Here is a 14449-nt window from a genome sequence, read left to right as displayed (position 1 = left end):
TTAAGTAAAATGAACAATAAAAATAAAAAAAAATATTTAAAGCGCCCCTGTTCCCGCGTGCTCGTATACAGAAGCGAATGTGTACGTAAGTCCCGCCCACATATGAAAACGGTGTTCAAACCACACATGTGGGGTATCGCTGCGAACGTTAGAGCGAGAGCAATCATTTTGGCCCCAGACCTCCTCTGTAACTAAAAACATGTAACCAGTAAAAACATTTAAAACGTCACCTATGGGGATTTTTAAGTAGCGAAGTTTGGCGCCATTCCACAAGCGTGTGCAATATTGAAGGGTGACATGTTGGGTATCTATTTACTCGGCGTAACTTCGTCTTTCATATTATGCAAAAACATTGGGCTAACTTTAATGTTTTTTTTTTTAAAAAGCACAAAACTGTTTTATTTCCCAAAAAAATGCGTTCGAAAAATGGCTGTGCAAATACCATGCGCGATAAAAAGTTGCAACGACCGCCATTGTATTCTCTAGGGTCTTTGCTAAAAAAGCATATATAATGTTTTGGGGTTCTATGTAATTTTCTAGCAAATAAATGATGATTTTTACATGTAGGAGAGGAATGTCAGAATTGGTCTGGGTGTTCCAGAACGCCTGATGGTGCTCCCTGCATGTCGGGCCTCTGTATGTGGCCACGCTGTGTAAAAGTCTCACACATGTGGTATCGCCATACTCGGGAGGAATAGCAGAATGTGTTTTGGGGTGTAATTTGTGGTATGCATATGCTGTGTGTGAGAAATAACCTGCTAATATGAAACTTTTGTGGGAAAAAAAAAAAAAAAAAAAAAACCTTGATTTTGCAAAGAATTGTGGGAAAAAATGACAACTTCAAAAAACTCACCATGCCTCTTTCTAAATACCTTGGAATGTCTTCTTTCCAAAAAGGGGTCATTTGGGGGGTATTTGTACTTTTCTGGCATGTTAGGGTCTCAAGAAATGAGAGAGGCTGTCAGTACATCGGGTGTGATCAAATTGATCAATTTTCAGTAATTGGTACCATAGCTTGTAGACCCTATAACTTTCACCCAGACTAAATAATATCCAAATTTTTTTTTTTTTTTTTACCAAAGATATGTAGCAGTATACATTTTAGGCCAAATTTATGAAGAAAAATTCATTTTTTGCAAAATCTTATAATAGAAATGAAGAAAAATTCATTTTTTTACAAAATTTTCGTTCTTTTTTCATTTATAGCGAAAAAAATAAAAATCGCAGAGGTGATCAAATACCACCAAAAGAAAGCTCTATTTGTGGGAAAAAAAGGACAAAAATTTCATTTGGTTACAGTGTTGTATGACTGAGTTATTGTCATTCAAAATGTGAGAGCACCGAAAGCTGAAAATTGGTCTGGTTATTAAGTGGGTTTAAGTGCCCAGTTGTCAAGTGGTTAAAAAAAAAATTGGGTTAAGAAAAAAAAAAGCTTCTGTGTGCAGCAGCCTACCTGAGTCCATCTCTGTCCAACGATGTCCACAAGTGTCTTGGCCGCCTGAGACTCTCTTCCTCCTGACTGGCTCAACAGCGGCGCCATTGGCTCTCCAATCAGGCGATAGAGGGGACGGGCCGGGCGCCACATCTGAATAGATACAGGGAGCTGTGACTCGGCTCAGGTGCCCCCATAGCAAGTTGCTTGCTGTTTGGGCACTCGACAAGAGGGAGGGACCAGGAGCACAGAAGAGTGACCCGAGAAGAGGGGGGGATCTGGGCTGCTCTGTGCAAAACCCCTGCACAGAGCAGGTAAGTAGAACATGTTATCTTTATACGAAAAAAAAAACAAGACTTTACAATCACTTTAAGGATTTTTACCTTCAAGGTGAAAAACCTTCTGTGCTGCAGATTGGCTCCCGCTGCCGCCAATCAAATCCAGTTACACAGAAGCAGTTGGCAGGGCTGAGACCAGCCATCTGTGTCAATGGACGGCAACGGGAATTGGGAGCTTTGCCTGGGGGCACCGGATGAAGAGGAGGGGCCTGGAGCACCGGCAGGGGACCCCAGAAAAAGAGGATTAGGGCTGCTTTGTGCAAAAACATTGCACAGAGCAGGTAAGTATAGTCTTTGTTTTATGAAAAAAAAAAAACTAAACTAAACAAAGCTTTAGTATCACTTAAACCTGTATGCATGCGTGCAAATTTTCCAAAAAAAAAAATGTTATTCTATAAGGTTGCCAGGATACATACAGTGCCTTGAAAAAGTTTCCATACCCCTTGAAATTTTCTACCTTTTTTTTTTTTTTTTTTTTTATCATGTTACAACTAAAATGTATTTTATTGGGACTTTATGTGATGGACCAACACAAAGTGCCACATAATTGTGAAGTGGAGGGAAAATGATAAATGGTGTGCCATGCATTTGTATTCAGCCCCCTTTACTCTGATACCCCTAACTATAATCTAGTGGAACCAATTGCCTTCATAAATCACCTATTTAGTAAATGGAGGCCACCAGTGTAATTTAATCTCAGTATAAATACAGTTGTTCTGTGAAGCCCTCTGTTGGAGAACCTTGGTGCACAAACAGTATCCCAAAGGCCAAGAAGCATACCAGGAGGGTCAGGATTAAAGTTGTGGAAAGGTTTAAAATAGGGTTGGGTTCTATTGAAAAAAACTAAAAATATACCAAGCTTTGAAAATCTCATGGAGCACCGCTCAATCCGTCACTAATGCAACTTAAAAGGTGAAACTAATATATGAGACTCATTAAATGCAAAGCAAGATAGTTCAAGCCGTGATTTGTCATAACTGTGATTATGGCTTACAGCTCATGAAAACCCCACATCCACAATCTCAGAAAATTAGAATATTGTGAAAAGGTGCAATATTCTAGGCTCAAAGTGTCCCACTCTAATCAGCTAAGCCATAACACCTGCAAAGGGTTCCTGAGCCTTTAAATGGTCTCTCAGTCTGGTTCAGTAGGAATCACAATCATGGGAAAGACTGCTGACCTGACAGTTGGTTGTGAAGAAAACCATCATTGACACCCGCCATGAGGAGGGAAAGCCTCAAAAGGTAATTGCAAAAGAAGTTGGATGTTCCCAAAGTGCTGTATCAAAGCACATTAATAGAAATTTATGTGGAAGGGAAAAGTGTGGAAGAAAAGGGTGCACAAGCAGCAGGGATGAGCGCAGCCTGGAGAGGATTGTCAGGAAAAGGCCATTCAAAAGTGTTGGGGACTTTCAGAAGGAATGGACTGGGGCTGGAGTCAATTACATTGCATTAGTGAAGTAAATGAACTTTTGAACGATATTCTAATTTTTCGAGTTTCACCTGTATCATTTTCATTCCAGTTCACAATTGTGTGCCACTTTGCTGGTCTATTGCCTAAAATACATTTTATGGTTTTGGTTGTAACATGACAATGTGGACATTTTCAGGGGGTATGAATACCTTTTCAAGGCACTGTATCTAGAAATGCAGACAAATGCATATTTTAATATTACATATTTTTTTTGCCTAGTTATAATAAAAATACATGACACTCATTTGCTGGAAAACGTTAGGAAAGCATATAGCTTCACATGTGTTGCGATTGTGTGTGACGTTTTCTATTGCAGTGTTTATTGTCACTGAATTTATACACAAAGCTTTTTAAAGCATTGTTTTACTACTTGTACAGATACCCCATCGCAGCGCGTGCAGTTTATTCTGGGTACTGAGGATGATGATGAAGAGCACATACCACACGACCTCTTCACCGAGATGGATGAGCTTTGCGTTCGGGATGGAGAGGAATGTGAATGGAAGGAGACTGCAAGGTGAGCTCTCTAAGCTGGTCTGTATGACCTCAGCCTATTCTATAGATAAGGCAGAATGGTATCTCGGGTGTCTTGGTTGCTATTTAAAGGACGCTTGCCACTTTTCTATGGAAAATGATCCCTACCTTCAGACCACTTTGTGTAGTTACATGAAATTATATTGCTTCCAATGCGCTCAGAAGCACCATTTGGGCCCCTTTCTTGCTGCTCTCTACATTTGTGGATTGTGTCGGTCCTTTTTAATATAATAGATGCCACAAAATACTGTTTTTCACAGAAGATGGCCGATTCTGTGGTCTACATTGACAGAACTGATCTGAGTTTTAAGGACCCTTTCACACTACTGCGAATTCACTGCGATTTTTGATGCGATTTCAGGGAATGCCTGTGTAAACTTGAGGTTTATGAACCTTAACTCGCATGAAAGTCGGACCAAAGTTGTACAGGGACTACTTTGAAGTTGGCACGACTTGAAGCTGAACAATTTATGAATGGTTATAATTTTGCAGTCTCAAGTTGCACAAGTGTAAAAGTGGTCCAAGTATTTTTTTCTAATTTTCCGTTCAAGTTGATATCTGCATTAAATGTTGGTCATGTTTGGGCAGGAAGTGTAAGGGCAGACTACTGCTTATTTGCAGCACTTGGGTCCTGCTTTCAGGACCCCTTTCTAATAGTGGGCTTTTTTTTTTTTTTCCTTAATCCTGTCATTCTTGTGCGGCTTCACTATAATTTCTCCAGTTTCTATTAATTCAGGAAACATGCTGGTAGGTTAAAGCTGAGCTCCAGTCGTTTTTGTGTTTAAAAAGTCAGCAGCTACATAAACTGGCATTTCAACTGTGGGCACCCTCCTGTGACAACTTGTGGCTTCACAGCCGGCTGTCCATTGTGCATGCACACGTCGCGCTGCGCCTCCTGAATGGTGTGGCAGGCTTCTAGGGCCTTGACATGTCCCAGAAGAGACTGCAGGGAGGTAGGCAGAGATGAGAATTTCAGCTTGGATTGCCAACCCCCCAAAAATAAAAATAAAAAATATATAAAAAAAATCCTATGCCAAATGTGACAGAGGAGGAGTACTTAAAGCGGAACTTCCCCTTTTGGGTAGTGCTCCTCTTTATTATATTTGCCCAAAATGGTATGAATTTGTCTGCTTATATGAATGGTATAGAGTAGACCATTCCTCTGAGTGCTGAGAATTTTAAGTTAAGTGCTCTCTCGGAAAAAAAACTACTAAATTATGGCTGCTAATACATGTAGTATTCAATGGCTTTGGCCTAAACTTACATCTTCAATATTTCTTATGCAAACTGTACTTGTACATTTTTTTCCTTTTACCAAAGAAGTGCACAAGAATCATATGATGACTCCTCCTCCTCCCCACCGCTTATTAATAGGTTCCCTTGTGTGATAACAATCCTTAATTCCGCCCTCCGCTTAATGTAACATAATGACTGAAATAGATAAGATGAGACCCAAAACAGAAACAAGAATTAAGAATGCGCACAGTAAAACATGTAACACTCTACTCCTAGTTTAAAAACGTATTCTATTCAAGTATTTTGAACTCCAAAAATACCTTCTGTTCTCAGTCTGCTTCAAATCTTCAAATGCATTTATTTTTGCTGCTTTAGAGAACCTTGGGGAAGACTTCCCGTCAGAGCAGGGGTCCAAACCAGTGGCCCGCGAAGCCCACTGATGGGGGGGGGGGGGGGGGGGGGCACGGCCTCCTGCTCTGGGATGGCAGATCCCAGCCCAGATTTCCGGTCACTGAAAAAGCGCTGGCTCCTGTCATAGGTGGCGTTGGTATCCGGTGATACCTGAATGGAAGACTGTTATTAAAGCGGTTGTAAAGGAAACATTTTTTTCCCCCTAAAGCTTCCTTTACCTTAGTGCAGTCCTCCTTCACTTACCTCATCCTTCCATTTTGCTTTTAAATGTCCTTATTTCTTCTGAGAAATCCTCACTTCCTGTTCTCCTCTCTGTAACTACACATAGTAATGCAAGGCTTTCTCCCTCTATACATTAAAGAGGTTGTAAACCTTCTGTAGTGCAGAATCCCCCCCAGAGCCCCCCTTTTTACTTGCCCAAACCCAATCGTTCCAGCGACGGGGACAAGCACAGCAGCTCCAGCCGCCGTCTCGGGTCCTTATTGGATTGATTGGCTCCCACTGCTGTCAGTCAAATCCAGTAATGCTGGGGCCGAGTCCTGCTGTCTGTGTTAATGGACTCGGGAGCTCACCCGCACGGGTACCCCCATGGAATACGGCTCTCCAGGGGGCACTTGAAGAGGATACGCCAGGGGCGCTGAGGGACCTCTAAAGAGGACGATCGGGGCCACTCTGTGCAAAATTCTTGCACAGAGGAGGAAAGTATAATGTGTTTGTTTTTTCTAACTAACCTTTAAGATTAAAAAAAAAAAAAAAATTTGTGGGCAGCAGACCCCTCTAATACTTACCTGAACCCCATCTTGATCCAGCGATGTTGCACGAGAGTCTCGGCTGCCATTGGCTCCCACTTTTGTCAGTGTGCCAATGAAGAGAGGGGAGGGGGGGAAGCTCTGTGTCTGAATGGGCTTGACTCAGCTCAGGTGCCCATAGCAAGCTGCTTGCTGTGTGGGCACTTGGCATGAGGGAGGAGCCAGGAGTGCCAGCAGGGAACCCGAGAAGAGGAGGATCTGGGCGGCTCTCTGCAAAACCAACTGCACAGAGTCGGTAAGTATAACGTGTTTGTTATTTTTAAACAATATAGAGAAAGCGGGACTTTAGCATCACTGTAAATTTAGTCATCTGCTAGTAGCATACAATGTGTTTTTTATGAAGAATGTGATCTTTTGATGTCAATAATAATAATAATTTGATTCATTGTAAATATTTCCCAAATTAGTATAGGTATAGAATCAAATTGCAACCTAATTTAGCATTTTGATTTTTGTTTCAGATGGCTGAAATTTGAGGAAGATGTTGAAGATGGTGGAGATCGATGGAGTAAGCCTTACGTGGCCACACTTTCACTACACAGCCTCTTTGAATTGAGAAGTTGCATACTCAATGGCACAGTGATGTTGGACATGAGAGCCAGCACCATAGAGGAAATTGCAGGTAATGCATGGTGGAAGAGTTCCTGATTTGGGATCAAAAGGTTTATTAAGGCTGGGTTCACACTTATTGGATGTGTTTTTCTGCATCCAATTTGCATGTCAGGAGAGTGTGACCAGCTCTCAATGTGACCAAGTCTTGCATCCCTGGGGCGGCTGCGGAATGTACTGCAGAAGGGTACTTTGGCTCAGTTTCAGGTCCGAATTCAGGCAAAAATTTGGCCCCGATTTGCCTGTGAAGAGGGACGCACCGGACTCCCTTGCTGTGAGCCACTCCACAAACTGTGTGAACCCAGCCTTGAACTGCAGATAATTTTGCAGAGGATATTTTAATGATTTAGACTAGGTCCACACTGATGCGAATTGGATACAGTGTTCTTCGCATCCAATACGTATTGCGGGAGATTGTGACCGGTTCCTAAAGGAGTCAGTTCACACAGCTTTGGGGCGGCCACGGTCCGCATCGGAAAAGGGTCCTGTGCATCTTTGGTTCTGTTTTTCACCTGAATCGGTGTACAGGGATACAACCAACACCAACATGATCTCCCCTTCTTACATTGGTGCTCTTTTTACTGTGAAAACGATGCTTCAGTTTATGAATGGCGAGGAGCCGCTATCTCCTGTCCATTCATCTTCAGTGCAGCTGAGGTTGCAGAGAAAGGGACTGGGGGAATCTGTGTCCTCAGTCCCTTTCCCTGTCTCAAAAGGGAGATGTCATGCGTCTGTTAAAGCGAAGTTGCGGCAAAAAAAAAATTAAGTCCGCAGCTACAAATACTGCAGCTGCTGACTTTTAAAAGGACACTTGCCTGTCCAGGGCGCCTGCGATGTCCTCACCGAAGCCGATCTGTCACTCGGCTCCGGGTGCAGGCACCAGCATTGCTAGTAAGAGAAGCCTTGCACCTTCACTCCTGGTTCCCTTCTGCACATGCGCAAATTGAATGGCCCCTGCTGTGTTCTGGGACCTGTCTATTTAAGACACCTGATATCTCTCCAAAGCCACCCCCTAACAGGTCTAATAAAAAAAAATATATATTTTAATAAAATTGAAAAGGTTAAATTGTAAAAATAACCCTAGTTCCAAAGGTAACAGAGTTTACTGGAAATTCTAGTTCTTATGCCGTGTCATCACTTCAGATGGCTGCTTTCCAGTTCCTCAAGCACTAAAATTAAATTTGATCTCGGAGGATTGAAATGTTCCCTACATGTAGTACATTCTCTGGGCTTTATTGCATTATGTGTACATAAGACTTTACTTCCCTGTTTGCATGCAGCACTGAATAGGACTGTTCATTGCTATATACTGTACTATATTATGGTAGTCTGGTCAATACCTGACTGCTATTTCAGGGTAATGTATTAAATAGTTCTGATATCTCCTATCTATATTCTGACTGTGGGTCACGAGACAGAAAATAGGAAAAACTCACTTTTTTTGTAAAAATGTGGTGGGGTTAGAGTGTGTGTGTGGGGCAGATCCACGTACCTGCGCGCAATAATACGACGGGCGCAGCGTATCTAAGATGCACTACGCCGCCGTAACTTTTTTTTTTTCGAATCCTCAAAGAATTTGTGCCGTAAGTTACGGCGGCGTAGTGTATTATTGGCGGCGTAATTGCGCGCCATTCAAATCTCTGTGATGGGGGAGTGTTTTATGTAAATACGTCGTGACCCAACGTAAGCAACGTTTTTTTTAAACTGCGCTTGCGCCGTCCGTGGGGGTATCCCAGTGCGCATGCTCGAAATTAACCCGGAACAAGCCAATGCTTCCGATGGTGATGTCATTCTACGCAAATCCCTATTCGCAAACGACTTACACAAACGACATAAAAATTTCAAATTTCTACGCGGGAACGACGGCCATACTTAACATTGAGTACGCCTCATAACGGTAGCTTTAACTATACGCCGGAAAAAGCCGAACGCAAACGACGTAAAAAAAAATGCGCCGGACGGACGTTCGTGGATCGCCGTAACTAGCTAATTTGCATACTCGACGCGGAATTCGACGGAAATGCCACCTAGCGGCCGCCGAAAAATTGCAGCTTAGATCCGACGGCGTACTAAGATCTAGCCGAGATGCCGTCGCATCTTGTTTTGAAGATACAAAACAAAGATACGACGCGCAAAATTTGAAATTACGCGGCGTATAAAGAGATACGCCGGTGTAATACTTTTGTGGATCTGCCCCTGCCCCCCACAGCCTCCACTAATACCTACCAGACCCCCCCTCTCGATCCAACAATGTGCACGGGAGCCTCGGCCATCCCAGGTCTCTCTTCCCTGTCAATCACAGCCAGTGAGCCAATGAGGAGAGAACAGATGGTGGGGCCAAGCCATGGCTCGGTGTGGACGCATAGAGCGGGATTTAGGAGAGCATGCACCAGTGCCCCCCTATTGGGGTACTGTTCAAGGGGGAGGACCCAGGAAGAAGAGGATTGGGGCTACTTTTTGCAATACCCTTGCACAGTGCAGGAAAGTATGACATGTATGTTTTTAAAAAAACAACAACAAAACACAGAACCTTTTAATATCACTTTAATTGCATTGGCAAGGAGTTCTCCAAGGTGCTTGGAACAACCTACCTACCGAGTTCCTTCAAAAGCTCTGTGTACAAGTACTGTATGTATCTAGAACTGGTGAAAACATTGATTTGAGTTTTTTTCTTGCTGTCTTTATCTCCACCAAGGAGTTTCTGTATAGGCAACAGGTAAACTTTCTTACCTGATTTGAGGTCTTTCCACCAGTAGTTGTGGTTATTCCTTTGAGAAAAGGCAGAAGGATCTCAGAACCTGGAAAATCGGTTGTACTGGGCCTCTACATTAGTATATTAGTTTGCATGTTTTAACGCGTTTTTAATGGGAATTGAATCTTAACTATAATAATCCTGTGGCATTTTGTTATTACAGATATGGTGCTGGACAACATGACAGCGTCAGGACAGCTGGATGATTCCATGAGGGAATGTGTCAGAGAAGCTCTCTTAAAAAGACATCACCATCAGAACGAGAAGAAGCTGAGTAACCGTATCCCACTGGTGCGGTCCTTCGCTGACATAGGCAAGAAACATTCTGATCCTCACTTGCTTGAACGAAACGGTGAGATAAGTTGTCACAAGCAGCTTCATCTAACCTATTTCGCTGAGATTTTCATTTTAAAGCAGCAGCCCCGCTTTTACTTATGATTTCTAAAAATTCGGCTTTAAATCATGCTTAAATCTAATGCTGGCATAAATAACGCATCTAGATCTGCTATAATCCTTTCATCTGCTAAGAAATCATCCATTTACTTTTGTAGCAAAATCATTTTTTTGGGATTGTTGTGCGCGCAACACAATACATGGTTTCCTTTGAAACTGCCGCACAATTTAGGGGTTTTATTTGCACTTATTTTTTTTTATCTGCCTTGATTGGCTGCTGCTTTATTTTACTTTTTTGATTTGCCTTTTACATGTTGTGTTGTGAATAATTCTGAAAATGCATTCACTGAATGATGTATTTACTCGCATATGATTGGTGATTTGTCCATCCATTTGTTTGAAACAGAATTTAATTCTTTAGGGTAGACAAAGAACAAATTGAACATATCATTGAGTTTGATTAACTCAACATGAAAGTTATATACTGATATTACCAATGTATTAACACACTGAAGTACAAAGTGACCTAGAAAATGCTTTTTTTAAAGCCTAATTCAACCTTTGGTTTACATCAGCTAAATACGTATGGCGAACCTTGGCACCCCAGATGTTTTGGAACTACATTTCCCATGATGCTCAACTACACTGCAGATTGCAAGAGCATTATGGGAAATGTACTTCCAAAACATCTGGGGTGCCAAGGTTCGCCATCACTGATCTAGGGGCACATTCTTAAGCAGCCCATAGACCTATGCGATTTTTCTTTCCTTTCATCATGGGTGAAAGGAAAAAAAATCCCTCCCACAGCACTATTGTGTTGTCCTGTTGGGTAGCCTTCCCGGCTGGCAGGACACAATGATTACTGCTAGCAGATATAGCCGCTGGCAGTAATCGAATGTAAAAATTCCGATAGCCTGCCCATGTATGGATCGGATCATGGCCAGTCCCTGCTGAACAGGCCAAGATTCGATCCATCTATTGCCAGTTTTGCAGTTTGCTTTCTTCAGAAAGATGCCACAGCCAAAGTAGAAAAGTAAAACAAAAAAGGCGCCTCTAAGTGCAGAAGTATAAAACTGCAGAAGTCAGACGCCCCCATCTCCCCTACTAAAAAGAATATGGGGCCTGCTCTGCAGTATAGGGACAGGACTTTTCTACTTTGGATCCAGAAAAATGTCTATATCCAGGGCGCTCCAAGCATTTGAATCCTGGCAGATAAAGTCTGTGTTGGAGAGGGTAGCAAATCTTCACACTCTTTAGGCAGCACTCAGGGAGACAAGCGATCTCTAATGGAAACAGAAAAACAAACAAGGCGCCTCTAAGTGCAGAAGTATAAAACTTTTAATATCCCCTAAAGGGGTTAAAAACACTTACAAGATAGTGGATGAAACAGGCATGTAGCAGGTAAGTGCGTCCAGGAGATGTTCCAGTGGCAGGGCAGTCCCAGTCTGTGATGGTAAAGCTTCCAGGAAAGTCCACAAGATAACAGCCAACTTGTGCTGTGGATGTTCAGAGGACACAATAATGCTGGAGTCTGGGGATGATGTCAGAGGAAGCGAGACAGAAACCAGCATGGAACACAAACAGGAAGTGGACAGGAAGTGTGTCATAGAGACGGGACTTGTTTCGAAACAGCCAGTGACCTGGGACTGCCCTGCCACTGGAACATCTCCTGGACGCACTTACCTGCTACATGCCTGTTTCATCCACTATCTTGTAAGTGTTTTTAACCCCTTTAGGGGATATTAAAAGTTTTATACTTCTTCACTTAGAGGCGCCATGTTTGTTTTTCTGTTTCCATTAGAGAGTGCTTGTCTCCCTAAATGCTGCCTAAAGTGTGTGAAGATTTGCTACCTTCTTCAACACAGACTTTATCTGTCAGGATTTAAATGCTTGGAGCGCCCTGGATATACACATTTTTCTGGATCCAAAGTGGAAAAGTCCTGTCCTTATACTGCAGAGCAGGGATTCTTTTTAGTAGGGGAGATGGGGGTGTCTGACTTCTGCAGACAGGTCACTGCTTGGCAAAAAGAGCAAGGGCGTCACCCTCGCAGGGACAGGCTTCTATGCTTGGGCTGTAGCTACTTTATAAATAAAACAAACTGAGACATTGGATGCCTTTTTTTTTTTTTATGCACCTGCAATGGGTTTAGCAGAATTTCACAGAAGGTTCCATTGGGCTCTAAGGTTAAATCGCAATTGCTTAAAATTTCAGACCTTTGTGTAAAAGTCAAAGCCGCTTCTGGGAGTCTTAAGCTGGCCATACATTATACACTGTTTCTTCAATTTCCTTTTGATTTACCTGTAATTATGTAGTACAAGGGCCTGCCTGATTGCATACAAATGCAAAGGGTTTGACCTCATATTATATGGTTTTGGTAAATCCTAAATGAAAATTCTACAAGCCCTACTTTGGTATTCCCGTTAAAGGATATCCATTTACTCCTGAACCCTGACTATGGCTTTAATTCAGGGCAAAATGACATTGTGTAAAGAACAAAATAAGTGCTTCTAGGTATGTAGAAGCATGTGACCCGCCCCATGTCATATTAGAAAGGTGACCTCACTGATCCATCTTTATTGCAACACCAATGGACACCTGGTACTTCAGTGGTAGCTGTCACAGGGAAAATAAGTAATGAGAGATTGCTGGAGAGGTATCGGGGGGGGGGGGTTGGGGAAGGAAGGGAGGGGAATTGAGTCTCTAGACACACTGTCGCTTTAAAAAGAGTCTTACCCAGGGCTGTTATTAGAAATTGCGGGGCCCTGTAAAGACTACCTGCCCCCCCCCTCGATATTAGCAGATACAAATACAACATAATTTACAGAATTCCTGCTAAATCGAAAACTGAGATAATAAAGAAAAATGAAGATGAGATGAAAAAGATATACATGCTGGACAGTTGGATCTCTGGGATCAGAGACAGACATTGCATGCGGTCCAGTGCGTTTTTTTTTTTAAGCATCGAAAGTAGGTTGCAGTTCCAGAAAAATAAATTGGAACATGCTGCATTTTTCCTGGACTGTACTGGAACGCTGTAAAATGCAGTGGAACACATGTCATTTTTGAGGTTAAGAAAAAAGAGGGGGCAGAATTGCACTGTAACGTGTCAAAATCGCGCATCTGGAACCCTTCTGGACTGCGTTTTCTATGGTGTGAACTGGCCCAGACGGAGAGAAACAAAGTTACAGAGATAACAAACTCACTAGCAGAGCTAACATTGGAGCTAGTAAAAGCTTGCAGCAGGGAGAGGGAGTACACCAGCTTTCAGGAGTTTTGCATCCCCCTGCCTGTGTGGGCCTCTGCACTCAGGCCCCCTACAAGAGGACCGGTGGCCCCTCAATCAGCGGCTCTGGCTATACCCATGAGAGACAAAGCAACAGGTGTGCTTCAGTGTCCCCTTCCCCAGTAGTACATACTCTCCTTTTTTCTTTACTCCCCTGCCGCCCTGCTCAGCTTTAGGACTGAGGAAAGCTTTGAATTGCTCTAGTTAGAGCTCACCCATAATTGTTCTCTCCCCCACACTCATCTGACAGTACTGGTGTATATGGAGAGTAATGCTGGCCATACACTCCACGAAAAATCGTCCAAACTAACTTTCGAAAAATGAACGTTCGGTCGTAAGTGCAAACGATAGTGCCATCATGTAATGGCCGATAAATCGTTCAGTGGACATAAATAAAATAAAAATTGGTTCTTTTTTTTTTTTTTACATATACCTAATGCAGAAAGTGTCCTTTTTTCGGCTCAAAAACGTCCCAACAATTATCGATTTTGTGCCCATTAACTGTTCGAAAAACAAAAGAACTGTCTGAACGACCGAATTTTCGTTGATTTTTCGTATAGTGTATGGCCAGCATTGGTACACCTGATCCTCTATAACCTGAAGTACCAGATATTTTCTTGGCTGTGCTGCTCTGGTTTGCTTTGAAGTATATGTGAATGCACAAATGCAAAAGCACATATTAAATTGGATACCATATTCCGATTAGCATGTTTTAAAAAAAAAAATCAGTTTCTTCTTTTTGCTTTTTTTTTTTAATTTCTAGGTCACCTGACTGTACAGCTTTATTTCATGCCTTCTTTCGAAAAGCAGGGGGTGGATCAGCTTCTGGAGCAGGCAGGCAATTTAACCTTTAGCTGAGAGTGGCTGAAGTTTAACATTAAAAGCTGCCGTCACTTACCAAAGCGGTGCTGGGTGGGTGGCCTGGCTATTAAATGGTCTACAGGAGATGAAGGCACTAAAACTAAAACTAGAGTGTAAAAAGTCCATGACATGCCCATAGATCTTTTTTTTCTTTCAAATGTATTTAGGACGTGGCACATTGATTATGATCCATGTATCCACATGTCCACTATGTGTGATCATACATCCTATTCTCATTTAAAACTAGAGTGCAAAATCTGGTGCAGCTGTGCATGGTAGTACCCAATCGGCTTCTAACTTCAGCTTGTCGAATTTTT

At 42.4% G+C, this 14449-nt stretch overlaps 1 protein-coding gene across 6 annotated transcripts in view; it reads left to right on the top strand.

Moving 5' to 3' along the window:
* SLC4A7 (solute carrier family 4 member 7) overlaps nucleotides 1–14449 on the top strand; it is a 179589-nt gene that overhangs the window by 94947 nt on the left and 70193 nt on the right. For 5 of the 6 annotated variants that reach the window (XM_040353027.1, XM_040353021.1, XM_040353024.1 and 2 more), the window contains exons 4-6: nucleotides 3622–3760; nucleotides 6695–6855; nucleotides 9758–9946. In XM_040353027.1, the coding sequence (XP_040208961.1) occupies nucleotides 3622–3760; nucleotides 6695–6855; nucleotides 9758–9946 (489 nt within the window). The remainder of the gene's footprint in view (nucleotides 1–3621; nucleotides 3761–6694; nucleotides 6856–9757; nucleotides 9947–14449) is intronic. The other variant, XM_040353023.1, reaches the window with a different exon arrangement.

This window comes from Rana temporaria, chromosome 5, assembly GCF_905171775.1.
Source record: "Rana temporaria chromosome 5, aRanTem1.1, whole genome shotgun sequence".
In the NCBI taxonomy this organism is placed as follows: Eukaryota; Metazoa; Chordata; class Amphibia; order Anura; family Ranidae; genus Rana; species Rana temporaria.
This window is presented reverse-complemented; position numbering and strand designations above follow the sequence as displayed.